At 45.7% G+C, this 12,931-nt stretch overlaps 1 protein-coding gene across 1 annotated transcript in view; it reads left to right on the forward strand.

Annotated features, from left to right (window-relative positions):
• Window positions 1-12,931, forward strand: part of LOC112225764 (voltage-dependent P/Q-type calcium channel subunit alpha-1A-like) — a gene marked incomplete at both ends in the record, with an annotated part of 126,055 nt that overhangs the window by 99,276 nt on the left and 13,848 nt on the right. The window contains 4 exon segments of the mRNA XM_042316080.1: window positions 567-670; window positions 1,145-1,280; window positions 5,740-5,853; window positions 6,141-6,164. Coding sequence (XP_042172014.1) covers window positions 567-670; window positions 1,145-1,280; window positions 5,740-5,853; window positions 6,141-6,164 — 378 coding nt within the window.

The following is a 12,931-nucleotide window of genomic DNA, read 5'->3' on the forward strand; positions in this document are numbered from 1 at the left end:
TCACATGGACTTCTACCTTTATTCTTTCCTTTTCTCATCCTCTCCTCCTGTCTTCCTGGGTTGTGTATTGAATAGCACCCTTTTGATGTTATAGTGCACTTCTTTTGAATCAAAGCCTAGGTGAAAATCAGAAATAGTGTGTCATTTGAGATGTGTTCCTATGAGCAACATGCAAATTGTCTGATCAGATAAAAAATACTGTAGACAAAGACCTTAATTAATGCCAGACAAATCCAGACCTCTTTGTAGCATCCAACGGAAGACTTCCAAATCCATAGCTAGGTACTGTATACTGTAGGTCATATACAGTGGCTATGGCTCTGGTTAATTCCCTTAATTCATGGTGACCTGGAAGTAGATGATTCATTGGCATGAGCCTTCCATTCTCACATTTACAGCAGGACTCCAACTCCCCTCCCAGAATGCGCTCTGGCTCAGCCCCTGCTGACTGAAACCCTCCCTCCTCCCTGGATGCTGTGACCTGCTCTGAACTCACTTTCTTCTCCACCTTCCCCATTTCCTGTATGTCTACCTTAAAGCCGGCGGCCATGTTGTATCTCACACAGAATCGAACGACATTACTGTTTCAGCGCGTGGAGCCGCCCTCCCCCATCCAGGATGGGCCTCTCTGCCTCCCTCCTACCCAACCAGCAGACCCCGTCAACACCCTGTGAGTAGACCCCCCCCAACTCTCTCTCTGGGTCTCTCTCTCTGTCCTCTCCCTCTCTCTCTGTTTTCTCTCTCCCTCTTTCTCTGCAGCCAGAGGGAGGATGGGTAGTGGCTCCACAGGTGGAGTGTCATCCACGAGAAGGAGGAGTAGGACGACACGCTGGGCGGACACGCCTCACGTGTAGAGGACCTGTGTGTGTATGTGTGTGTGTAGTGTTTTCAGAAAGGCTGGTGTATGGGTTTGTGGGGATGAGTGCATTCAGTTGGCCTCATACAAGCGCTGAATGCAAGGGTCTGATGAAGGTGATGTATATGGAGCCTGGTTTGTGTGTATGCATGCGTGTGTCCGTGTTTGCCTATCCGTGTGTATATATGTCCCGGGTCTGACTGTGTGTGTGTGTGTTGTAGACCGGTGGACGGATGGGGCGTGAGTGTGTGTGTGCAAGGGGCCTGTCTGACTGTCTGTGTGTTGTAGACCGGTGGAGGGGGGGGTTCCAGAGAGCCAGTCGTGGGTGACAGTGCGGGCTCAGGAGATGTCCCAGAGAGTAGGCAGCTGGAGTCCTGAAGGACAGCACTCTGAGGATGGCCTGGACAGCAGGCATAACTCACAGGTAACACATACACACAGGTGTGCGCACACACACACACACACTCACACACACACTCACACACACACACACACACACACACACACATACACACACACCAGCCTCAAGAAGAATCCCTGGACAACAGACATAACTCAGAAGTGTATATACACGCACATGCATACGCACAAATACAGATCAATACAGTACGTGCATGTAACATGTACAGTATGTCATTGCACACAAGAACACACTAATAAATGGTTCCCAGTAAACAGGAAATAGTGATTTTCTTTCATGCTATTCATGTTTCATGTTGTCTGAACATCCACATCATTTCATTGGACTGGTTCATATAGAGCTCGTGTCCTGGTGCTCTTTCCTTACAGGATATTTAGGGTCATCATTGTTGAATCAACTCGTACAGAGAGTCACTGCTGGCTCTGTTTTATTCCTGCCTATTGTCCAATTCCATATGGTCCCTACAGCTCCTCTCCCCTATAGGCACTTAGACAGATCTGAAAGGTGTATAGGTGTAAGCAATACAGCACATTCTTCTAATGGCTTTGAGTCATTACTAATCCTTTCAGATCTACATGAAGGGCCCAAGAGTTAGTTAGTTATTGGGAAAATGTGAACATGATGGTTTCCCTATAACCTGCCCTGATTGGCTATGCCTGCTTAAACCCTCCCACCATTCACATCCCATACCCATCTATCCTCCTCAGCCCCCAGGCCCACAACCTCCAAGCCCTCATCCCCCAAGCCCTCAGCCCCCAAACCCTCATCCCCCAAGCCCTCATCCCCCAAGCCCTCAGCCCCCAAACCCTCATCCCCCAAACCCTCATCCCCAAGCCCTAAATAACATAATATTATCAAAATCTAATCGTCTCTTTTTGTTGTTGTATTGGCTGCGTCTCAATCCACCGGATACGCCATGTCGGCCATGTCGGCCTTCTGCATTTGCGGTGGAAAGTGGCAGAACTACAGCACTGTTTGTCAGACCAGGAGACATCCCGAAAATCGGTCTTCTCACGAAAACGTCTATAGCGTCCAAATGATAGTGTTCTCCGTTTTGCTTTACGACACCCACAAGTGTCACTGGACTTGTCTGAAAGTAACCCAGTACCGGTTTAAAAAAGGAATTGAAGTATGCTATATATATACAAAAGTATGTGAACACCTCTTCAAATTAGTGGATTCGGCTGTTTCAGCCAAACCCGTTGCTGACAGGTGTATAAAATCAAGCACACAGCCATGCAATCTCCATAGACAAACATTGGCAGTAGAATGGCGTTACTGAAGAGCTCAGTGACACTGAGCTCAGTGAAGAGCTCAGTGTCACAGTGGCTTTCAACGTGGCACCGTCATAGGATGCCACCTTTCAAACAAGTCAGTTCGTTAGATTTCTTCCCTGCTAGAGCTGCTCTGGTCAACTGTAAGTGCTGTTATTGTGAAGTGGCAATGTCTAGGAGTAACAATGGCTCAGCCGCAAAGTGGTAGGCCACACAAGCTCACAGAACGGGACCGCCGAGTGCTGACGCGTGTAGCGCGTAAAACTCGTCCGTCCTCGATTGCATCAAGTTCCAAACGGCTTCTGGAAGCAACGTCAGCACAAGAACTGTTCATTTTTTTGTTATTGTTATTTTTATTTGTTTTAGGGTGTAGATCAGCTTTAATATTCCAGATAGATTGTAGCTTCCATCAACGTAATTGTATGCATCAGTTCCAATCCCCCATATGTTTTTGGGTAAATATAAATATATATATATATATATATACTGTATATATATATAGTGCCCATCAAAGGTTCATTTTGGACACACCTACTCATTCAAGGGTTTTTCTTTATTTTGACTATACATCAAAACTATGAAATAGCACATATGGAATAATGTAGTAACCAGAAAAGTGTTAAACCAATCAAAATACATTTTAGATTATTTAAAGTAGCCATCACATGCCTTGATGACAGCTTTGCACACCTTTGGCATTCTCTCAACCAGCTTCATGAGGAATGATTTTCCAACAGTCTTGAAGGAGTTCCCACATATGCTGAGCACTTGTTGGCTGCTTTTCTTTTACTCTGCGGTCCAACCCATCCCAAACCATCTCAATTGGGTTGAGGTCGGGTGATTGTGGAGGCCAGGTCATCTGATGAAACACTCCATCACTCTCATTATTGGTCAAATAGCCCTTACACAGCCTGGAGGTGTGTTTTGGGACATTGTCATGTTGAAAAACAAATGATAGTGCCACTAAGCGCAAACCAGATGGGAGAGCATATCGCTGCAGAATGCTGTGGTAGCCATGCTGGTTAAGTGTGCCTTGAATTCTAAATAAATCACAGACAGTGTCACCAGCAAAGCAACCCCACAACATCACACCTCCTCCTCCATGCTTCACGGAGGGAACCACACATGCAAAGATCATCTGTTCACCTACTCTGTGTCTCACAAAGACCAAAAATCTCCAATTTGGACTCATCAGACCAAAGTACAGATTTCCACCGCTGTAATGTCCATTGCTCGTGTTTCTTGGCCCAAGCAAGTCTCTACTTCTTATTGGTGTCCTTTAGTTGTGGTATCTTTGCAGCAATTCGACCCTGAAGGTCTGATTCACGCAGTCTCCTCTGAACAGTTGATGTTGAGATATGTGTCTTACTTGAACATTGTGAAGCACTTATTTGGGTTGCAATTTCTGAGAATGGTAACTCCAATGAAATGTTCCTCTGCAGCAGAGGTAACTCTGGGTTTCCATTCCTGTGGAGATCCTCATGAGAGCCAGTTTCATTATAGCGCTTGATGGTTTTTGCGACTGCACTTGAAGAAACTTTCAAAGTTCTTGACATTTTCTTAATTGGCTGACCTTCATGTCTTAAAGTAATGATGGACTGTTGTTTCTCTTTACTTATTAGAGCTGTTCTTGCCATAATATGGACTTGGTCTTTCACCAAATAGGGCTATCTTCTTTATACCATCCCTACTTTGTCACAACACAACTGATTTGCTCAAATACATTGAGAAAGGAAATAAATTCCACAAATTTACTTTCAACAAGGCACACCTGTTAACCTTATATGAAATGCATTCCAGATGGCTACCTCATGAAGCTGGTTGAGAGAATGCCAAAAGTGTGCAAAGCTGTCACCAAGGCAAAGGGTGGCTACTTTACAGTATCTCAAATATATTTTGATTTGTTTAACACTTTTTTGGGTTACTACATGATTCCATATGTGTTATTTCATAGTTTTGATGTCTTCACTATTATTCTACAATGTAGAACATAGTAAAAATAAAGAAAAAACTTGGAATGAGTAGGTGTGTCCGAACTTTGTACTGGTACTGTATATACATGTATTTGTTTATATATACCTAAATCAAAAAGCTAAATGATCCATGGTATGACCATCTTAAAACAATTCCATGTGTTAGCTTAGACTTTTAGAGTTTAAATTTGAATTTAAATGGGGTAGGGTGTCCCAGGGATACTGGATAGCACGGGCCAAGCCTTCAGCCCCCAAACATTCAGCCCCCAAGCCCTCTATTCCCAAGCCCCCTGCGCTGAAGCCCCCTGCACCGAAGCCCCCTGCACCGAAGCCCCTGCACCGAAGCCCCCTGTACCGAAGCCCCCTGCACCGAAGCCCCTATACCGAAGCCCCCGCACCGAAGCCCCCACCGAAGCCCCTGTACCGAAGCCCCCTGCACCGAAGCCCCCTACATCGAATCCCACTGCATCGAAGCCACCTGCACCGAAGCCCCTTGCACCGAAGCCCCCTGCACCGAATCCCACTGCATCGAATCCCACTGCATCGAAGCCACCTGCACTGAAGCCCCTTGCACCGAAGCCCCTGCACCAAAGCCCCGTGCACCAAAGCCCCCGTGCCAAGCCCCCTGCACCGAAGCCCCTTGCACCGAAGCCCCCTGCACCGAATCCCACTGCATCGAAGCCACCTGCACCGAAGCCCCTTGCACCGAAGCCCCCTGCACCGAAGCCCCCTGCACCGAAGCCCCATGCCTCAGCCTCAGCAGTTCCTGCTCTTGATCCAAGTCCAAGTCCTAGCTCCTAGACCACAGCCCTAGCCCCTCGCACTAGATCTAAACCTAGTCTTAAACCTTCCCCCGTCCCCATTTCCCAGGCTCAAACCTCAGTCTCTCCCACACTACACGACATGCCACTGTACACCACAGGAAGCTGCTGAGGGGAAGATGGCTCATAACAATAGCTGGAACGGAGCAAATGGAATGTCATCAAACACATGGAAACCATGGAAACCATGTGTTTGATGTATTTGATACTATTCCATTAATTCCAATCCAACCATTAACACGAGCCCGTCCTCCCCAATTAAGGTCCCACCAACCTCCTGTGCTGTGCACACTACATTCACCCACACTCATGTGGGATAAAGGATGACAAACACACCATTGTCCCCGTCATATTCCTTCATCACAGTCACGCCTGCTCTCACTCTATTTTGCAGACGGTAGAGATGAGAGAGATGGGGCGTGACGGTTACTCGGATACCGAGCACTTTCAGCCAATGGAAGGCCACGGAAGGGCCGCTTCCATGCCACGCCTTCCAGGCGACAACCAAGTGAGCACCCCTCATTTCCTCTCCTCCCTCCCTCTCTCGCTCCCTCTAGCTTTCCATCTCCTTGACTCAATCTCCACGATAAGCTACATGACTCGAGACACACAAAGACTAGAGACAGACTATTTATAATCCAACACAGTGCATAACAAAATACTATAAAACATTGCTGAAAATGGACACATGACACTTTCAAGCATATTTGTTTTTATAAATGCATGGTATTTGACGTGATATCATGCATTTTGACGATAGCTCCCCTTTCTATGCTGTTGAAATATCGCCCATAGGATGTTTGCCAGACAGACTTACAGGTAAGTCTTACAGACTACCGTACTAAACACCCCAACACCCCACTCTTCCTCCCCTCTCCTCTCCTCTCCTCTTCTCCTCCTCTACACTCATCCCCTACTGCATGGAGGTGTGTTACTGTGGTTGTCCCTTCTCATCCAGTACCAAGTCATCTCTGCTATATTGTCACACACACACTCTTTGTTTAAGGTAGTCCATCGTATCCGATGATGACTTCCACTACTGCTTGTGGGTTCACTGATGACTGTATAATCTGATGCGGGATGCACACTGTTGCCACAGACAGAGCACACAAAGGCCTGTCCTGTTGAGGCCGGTGAAGTCATGGTCTACGTTCAGTCCTTTTTTCCTCAGTCAACTGCACTCCAGGGCAGAGGCCACGCCAGGTGGAGCGTTCCGCAGCAGTCTGGAGGGAGGCAGAGTTTACCCCACACTTCTTTAGTGATGTCTTAGGTTGGGTCCTTTAGACACTTTCTCTGCCCACCTGAAGAGCGACGGCCCAGTTGTAGCTGTCCGTACAGTGTACTTTGCGGCAGGCGGTCCTCTGGCGTACGGATGGCATCGCCGAGCCATCTAAGCTGGTGGTGTGTGATGGACGCTTCAATACTCATGCAGCTGGTTTTCTGTAGGATCTCTGAGTGCGGAACAAGATCCTGCAAGGTCACTTTCAGAGTGCGTTGAAGGCCTTCTATGTGAAAGGACTCCAGTTGTTTTAAGTGTCGGCTGTAGACTGTACATGTTTCACATCCATAAAGGAGTGTAGATACACACACTGCCTGGTAGACTGCAACTTTGGTGTGGAGGTGCAGGTTGCTGTTGTTAAAAACCTTCTTCCTTAGCAGTCCAAAAGATGACAAAGTCTGTTTGACCTGATTCTGGATATCCTGGTCGAGGGGATGCTTCCAAGATATTTAAAATGTGATTCAATGGGAAGTGAGGAGTCTGAGATGGAGAATGGAGGTGTTTCAGGCGGAGGATCAGATGACCACTGACATAGGACCTCTGTTCTTGGGATGTTAAGAGACAGCCCCATTAGGCTGTATGCTCTTACAGCTGCTCTGAGTGTGGCTTGTAGAGCTTCTGGGGTATGTGCCGCAAGAGCGCAATCATCCGCAAACTGGAGCTCAAGTACTTGTTAAGCTTTGAGCTTCGTGGCAGCTTGGAGCTTCCTAATGTTGAAGAATTTTCCGTCCAATCTGAAGTCCAGGGTCACCCCACTCTCTGTTTCCATGTCCTTGTGCAGGACTGCTGTGACACAGGAAGAAGACATTGAATAGGACCGGCGCAAGCACACACCCTTGCCTCACACCAGTACCAATTCTAAAAGGGTTCAGACTCCTGACGGCTAATTCTTACTCTGGCAACCATCTCCTCAAGGATCTGACGCAGGACGTTCACACATGTCCCAGAGCAGCCATACTGCAGGAGGACCTTCCAAAGGAGTTCACGGTGTACTGTGTCAAAGGCTTTGCAGAGATCCAGAAAGGCCAGGAACAGGTCTTGTGTCTGTTCACTGAACTTTTCCTGCAGTTGGTGTGCACTGAAGATCATGTCCACCATGCTTCTGTTCTTTCTGAAGCTGCACTGGGACTCCGGTAGCAGATCTTCAGTGATGGTGTCGATGATTCTGTGGTGGAAGACCTTCACCAGGACTTTGACAGCAACTGGAAGGAATGATATGTCCCTGCTGTTTCCGCAGATGGATTTGCCCCACTTTGATCGGGATGTGCTCTTGTCTCCATATCTCAGAGAGGAACAGGCAAACTGCTTTGGTACAGAGATAGCCCCCCAGTTTTAGGATCTCAGCAGGGATGGAGTCAGATCCAGGAGTTTAGATATTCTTCAGTGACCTGGTGGTGGTGCAGACTTCAGAAAAGGTGGATGGGAGATCAAGGCTCTGGATGGTGGGCAGTGTTCGGAGCTCTTCCATGTCTGAGTAGTCAACTGGGCTGGTTTAAGAGGGCTTCACCTCTGGACTATCGTAGTTTGGTCCTTTATGAGAGTGGACCCATCTGCACTTCTTAGGGGACAGAGAAAGCAACTTCTTGGGTTGTCTTCGGAGCATCACACAACTTGTGCATGTTTTATCTGTCCCCACCAGATTGAATTTCTTGTGCTTTGGAGATCCACCACTCATTTTGTCATAGAGTACTCTGTGCCTCCTTCCGCTGCACACACACACACACACACACACACACACACACACACACACACACACACACACACACACACACACACACACACACACACACACACACACACACACAGACCAGCACACATGTACATTCTTCTGCCCTCATAACTACCACTGCTGTCAGTTCTTATCTTCTATCTAAATCATTCTTTCTTTCCCTCTTCTCTAATGGTTTTGCTATTAAGGTGACTTGAAATATGGAGTTTTGTTTCAACCAGGTTTGAATTTGAAATCATGACCAACTACCAATGATCTAGTGTCATTTTGGGGTCAATATTTCTTTGAGAAGGTATTGATCAGGTGGTCTAGTAGTGTACTGTCATGCTCAAACTAAAAAAGTATAGTAGTAAATAGGATACTGCTATCTTGAAACAAATGCTGCTGCTATGTGTGTATGTGTGACTATGTCCTGATGTCCTGACAGTGTGTGTGTGTGTGTGTGTGTGTGTGTGTGTGTGTGTGTGTGTGTGTGTGTGTGTGTGTGTGTGTGTGTGTGTGTGTGTGTGTGTGTGTGTGTGTCGTCCAGTCTTCTTTCGTACTCTTGTGTGTTGTAAGTTGTGCCTTTACACTATACTTCACTGTACTGTTGTTTTTGCCCTAGTAGCATGGTGTGTTGATGGGTGTTGTTGCTATGGTGACTGTGGTGTAGATGGTAGTGTTGTTGCCATGGTGACCCTGTCTATAACACTGTCTCTGGCCCTCCAGTGTCTGTGCTCTACTGTGGTAAGTGTTGTTTCTCCCCTCACCGCTGCTTTTGTGTCTAACCGGGTTCTCTCTCTCTCCTCTCCTCTCCTCCCTCTCACCTCCCTTTCTTTTCGGGTTATCCCCACCCATATTTATCCCCCTCTCCATTTCTCCCTCGCTCTCTGCCCATGCCTCCCCCGTTATCTGATTTTCACCCCCTCCCCTTACCTTCTTCACCTCTCCCTTCACTCTTTATTTGCGTATCCATCCCTCTCTCCTTCCCTGTCCCTCTGTCCTCTTCTGTGTGTCTGTGTGTGCCCTACCTGTGCTGTATCCATGGCTGTGGTGTGTGTGTGTGTGTGTCTTCTCTGTGCTCACACAGCAGCGAAGGAAAGGGAGGCAGCGTGGAAATAACCTCAGTGTATGTACCCTGTCTTCCCCATCTCTCCCCCTTTTTTCTCTCTCACTCTGATTCACTCACTCATGATAACCATTTCTCTCTGTCTGTCTCCGTCTCTGCCTCTCTCTCCTCATGTCATCTAACATGCTTGTGAATTTCTAAGTCAGTTAAACACAAGGTTCTTAACTGATTCAACTTGATTTCATAAGTTTAAAAAAATTGCAACTCAACAAAGGTTGTTGACTTGGCTATATACAATGAGTCATTTGGACTGAATCTCAATATGTTTTTGTACAGTGTATGTCTCCCCCTCTCCCTCACCTCTCTCTCTCTCTCTCTGTCCTCTCTCTGAGTTTATCCATGTATGTGTATCTGGTGTCTTTCCTCTCGTTTCTCTCTTTTCTCAAACAAAAAGTTTTGTTCTCCCCTCCTATTTGTCTTTGACTACCCTGTTTGTTGACACATAAGACTGACTGATTGCAGGGTAGGAGCTTCAAGCTCTGATTCTTCCACTAACCGATTTCAATTCAGTTCGAATCGAATGTGTTTTATGGCATGATTACTCAAATGCTAAAACCCAAATTGACCCCTATCCTCTAATGTAGATCTTATCTGAAACAATTGGTTACTGTATGTACACTGAGTATACAACAAATGAGGTGGGAGAATGTTTGGTGGGAGAATGTTTGTTTATTTTATTCATGCCAGCAAAGCCACTACACAACACAACACTAAACAATACATGAATTGCGCTATAACGGTGACAAACGGTGCCGACAAACTGTCACGGCCTACATAAAGCTGTCCCAACAGCAGAGTTTTCTTTTCAGCACCATGGAGTGAATCCTTACCGTTGTTACACCTGGCTATCAGTGGAGTCTTGTCTGGCAGCGAAACAGTTCATTCAGCCTCATTTACTGCCATTTAAAAAACATAACTGACATGGCTGACTTGCTTACTGGTAATTGAGAGGTACAAACTATGGCATTTTTTTATTTAACCAGGCAAGTCAGTTAAGAACAAATTCTTATTTTCAATGATGGCCTAGGAACAGTGTTCGGGGGCAGAATGACAGATTTGTACCTTGTCAGCTTGAACTTGCAAACTTCCAGTTACTAGTCCAATGCTCTAACCACTAGGCTACCCTGCCGCATAAGGGAACAATGAGAGGCAATCCGTAATTTTGATTACGACATTAATGAGCGAGCTAAGTCGGCGTAGCCAATATAACTATTTGTTCAGCGACAGAAATGTACACCGACAGAATTCAGAACAAGGGCCGTTCTTACATTATTTTCCCTGTACACCAAGTCAGAACCGTAGGAAAAATAGAGGGGGCATATAAGCCTAGTTAAATAAAGGTTCAATAAAATAATAAACAAATAAATAAGCAGACAATTATGATGACATTTCTCTAAAACAGGCTATAGGCTACATGTGCACCACCAAGTCAGAACAGTAGGCTAAGTTATGAGAGGGAAAGGGACAAAATTATTAAAGTGAGGCACATGGGCTACTAACAGCTTACTACACAACATACACTTAGTATTACTTTATTAGCTACAGTCTACATATCGCCCTGGCATATTACATCATTTATGCAGCAGCATTCAAGACATTTATGGACTCACCGTTCTGCTGTGCTCACTTGAACAGGAAGGTGGCTCGGCGGGTCCTTCTTGTGGGCAAATTTTGTCATGAAACATTGTCATCAAAGTCTGGCTTTCTCTGGATTTATGGTGCTTTCAAGACAACTGGGATTTGGCAAAAACAAGGCAGAATCATGACGTCAGTGATCTTCAGGTCTGAGCTCTAGAAAGAGGCCCGAGTTCCCGACTTGGAATTCCGAGTTGGATGACCGTTCAAAACGTATTTTCCCAGTCAGAGCTCCTTTTTTTCCAGAGTTCCCAGTTGTCTTGAACTCACTGAAATCTGACATTTCGGGGTTCCGAGTTTCCAGTTGGTTTGAACACGGCAGAAATCATGCTGGACTGACAACATGGCCAATGTATTCAACCTTTTCTGGCCCATGCTGTTGTGTGTGAATGTTTATCCTTTTAAGCTTGGAAAAGAGACCCTTAAACCCAGACTTGGCCCACACACCCTTTCCACCGAATAGCAGGCAGGGGAAGCAAAATAGTAATTGGTTTGCAACGTTTATAGTTAGCCACTGATTCCTTCCAAACCACTCATTGTTGAATTTGCGATTTCCAACTTGTTTTGTAATGTTTATGTCCAATGGCTGATGAGCACCGATACGTTTTATCTATAATTTCCCTTCATATGACAAAGATCGAAAAGGATTTGCCTGTAGATTGTCGACGTGATTCATGATGATGACTGCTTGTCTAACTTGCTAGCTAAGACTTTAAAAGCATGACGTTGACATGATCAATCCAATCAACGCTACGGTAGATATAACGTGATTTGACGTCATTTTATCTGTTGCCAATGACCTTGAGCCTTCTTGGATGGGCACTTCTAATGTAAATCTATGGCAGCACCCAGGGCGGCCTGAACTTTCTAGCTCTTCTAGCTCTTCCTGTAGATTTTGCGGTGACGTAGTGTCCCCATGAGTGACAGAACACTGAGCCAATCACAAAAACGTTGTTTAGAATCAATCCTCAACGTGTTTTTCACATATCTCTTCAATGATATATCGTTCGTGGAAGTGTGCGTTCTCCTCTGAATCTCAATGGAAAATGCCTCCAGTTGAAGATTACGCACCAATTTAGACAAAGGACACCGGGCGGACCCCTGGCAAATGTAGTCTCTTATGGCCAATCTTCCAATGATATGCCTACAAATAAGTTACAATGCTGCAGACACCTTGGAGAAACGATAGAAAGGGCAGGCTCATTCCCGGCGCATTCACAGCCATATAAGGAGACAATGGAAAACAGAGCCTCAAAAATTCTGCCCATTTCCTGGTTGAAGTTTCATCTTGGTTTCGCCTGTAGCATGAGTTCTGTGGCACTCACAGATAATATCTTTGCAGTTTTGGAAACGTTAGAGTGTTTTCTTTCCAAAGCCGCCAATTATATGCATAGTCGAGCATCTTTTCATGACAAAATATTGCGGTTAAAACGGGTACGTTTTTTTATCCATGAATTAAAAGAGCGCCCCCTATATCCAAGAAGTTAACACCTCTTGGAACTACCCATCCCGGATCCGGGAGAATTGTCATCAACTACACTGATTAGCATAGCACAACGGTCAATTTATTTTACTAGAAAATATTCATATTCATGAAATCACAAGTGAAATATAGTGAAACACAGCTTATCCTTTTGTTAATCACCCTGTCATCTCAGATTTTGAAATTATGCTTTACAGCCAAAGCAAGACAAGCGTTTGTGTAAGTTTATCTATAGCCTAACATAGCATTATGTCCAGCTAGCAGTAGGAAGCTTGGTCACGAAAATCAGAAAAGCAATCAAATGAACCGTTTACCTTTGATGATCTTTGGATGTTTTCACTGACGAGACTCC

The sequence above is a fragment of the Oncorhynchus tshawytscha genome, unplaced genomic scaffold, assembly GCF_018296145.1.
Source record: "Oncorhynchus tshawytscha isolate Ot180627B unplaced genomic scaffold, Otsh_v2.0 Un_contig_903_pilon_pilon, whole genome shotgun sequence".
Lineage (NCBI taxonomy): Eukaryota > Metazoa > Chordata > Actinopteri > Salmoniformes > Salmonidae > Oncorhynchus > Oncorhynchus tshawytscha.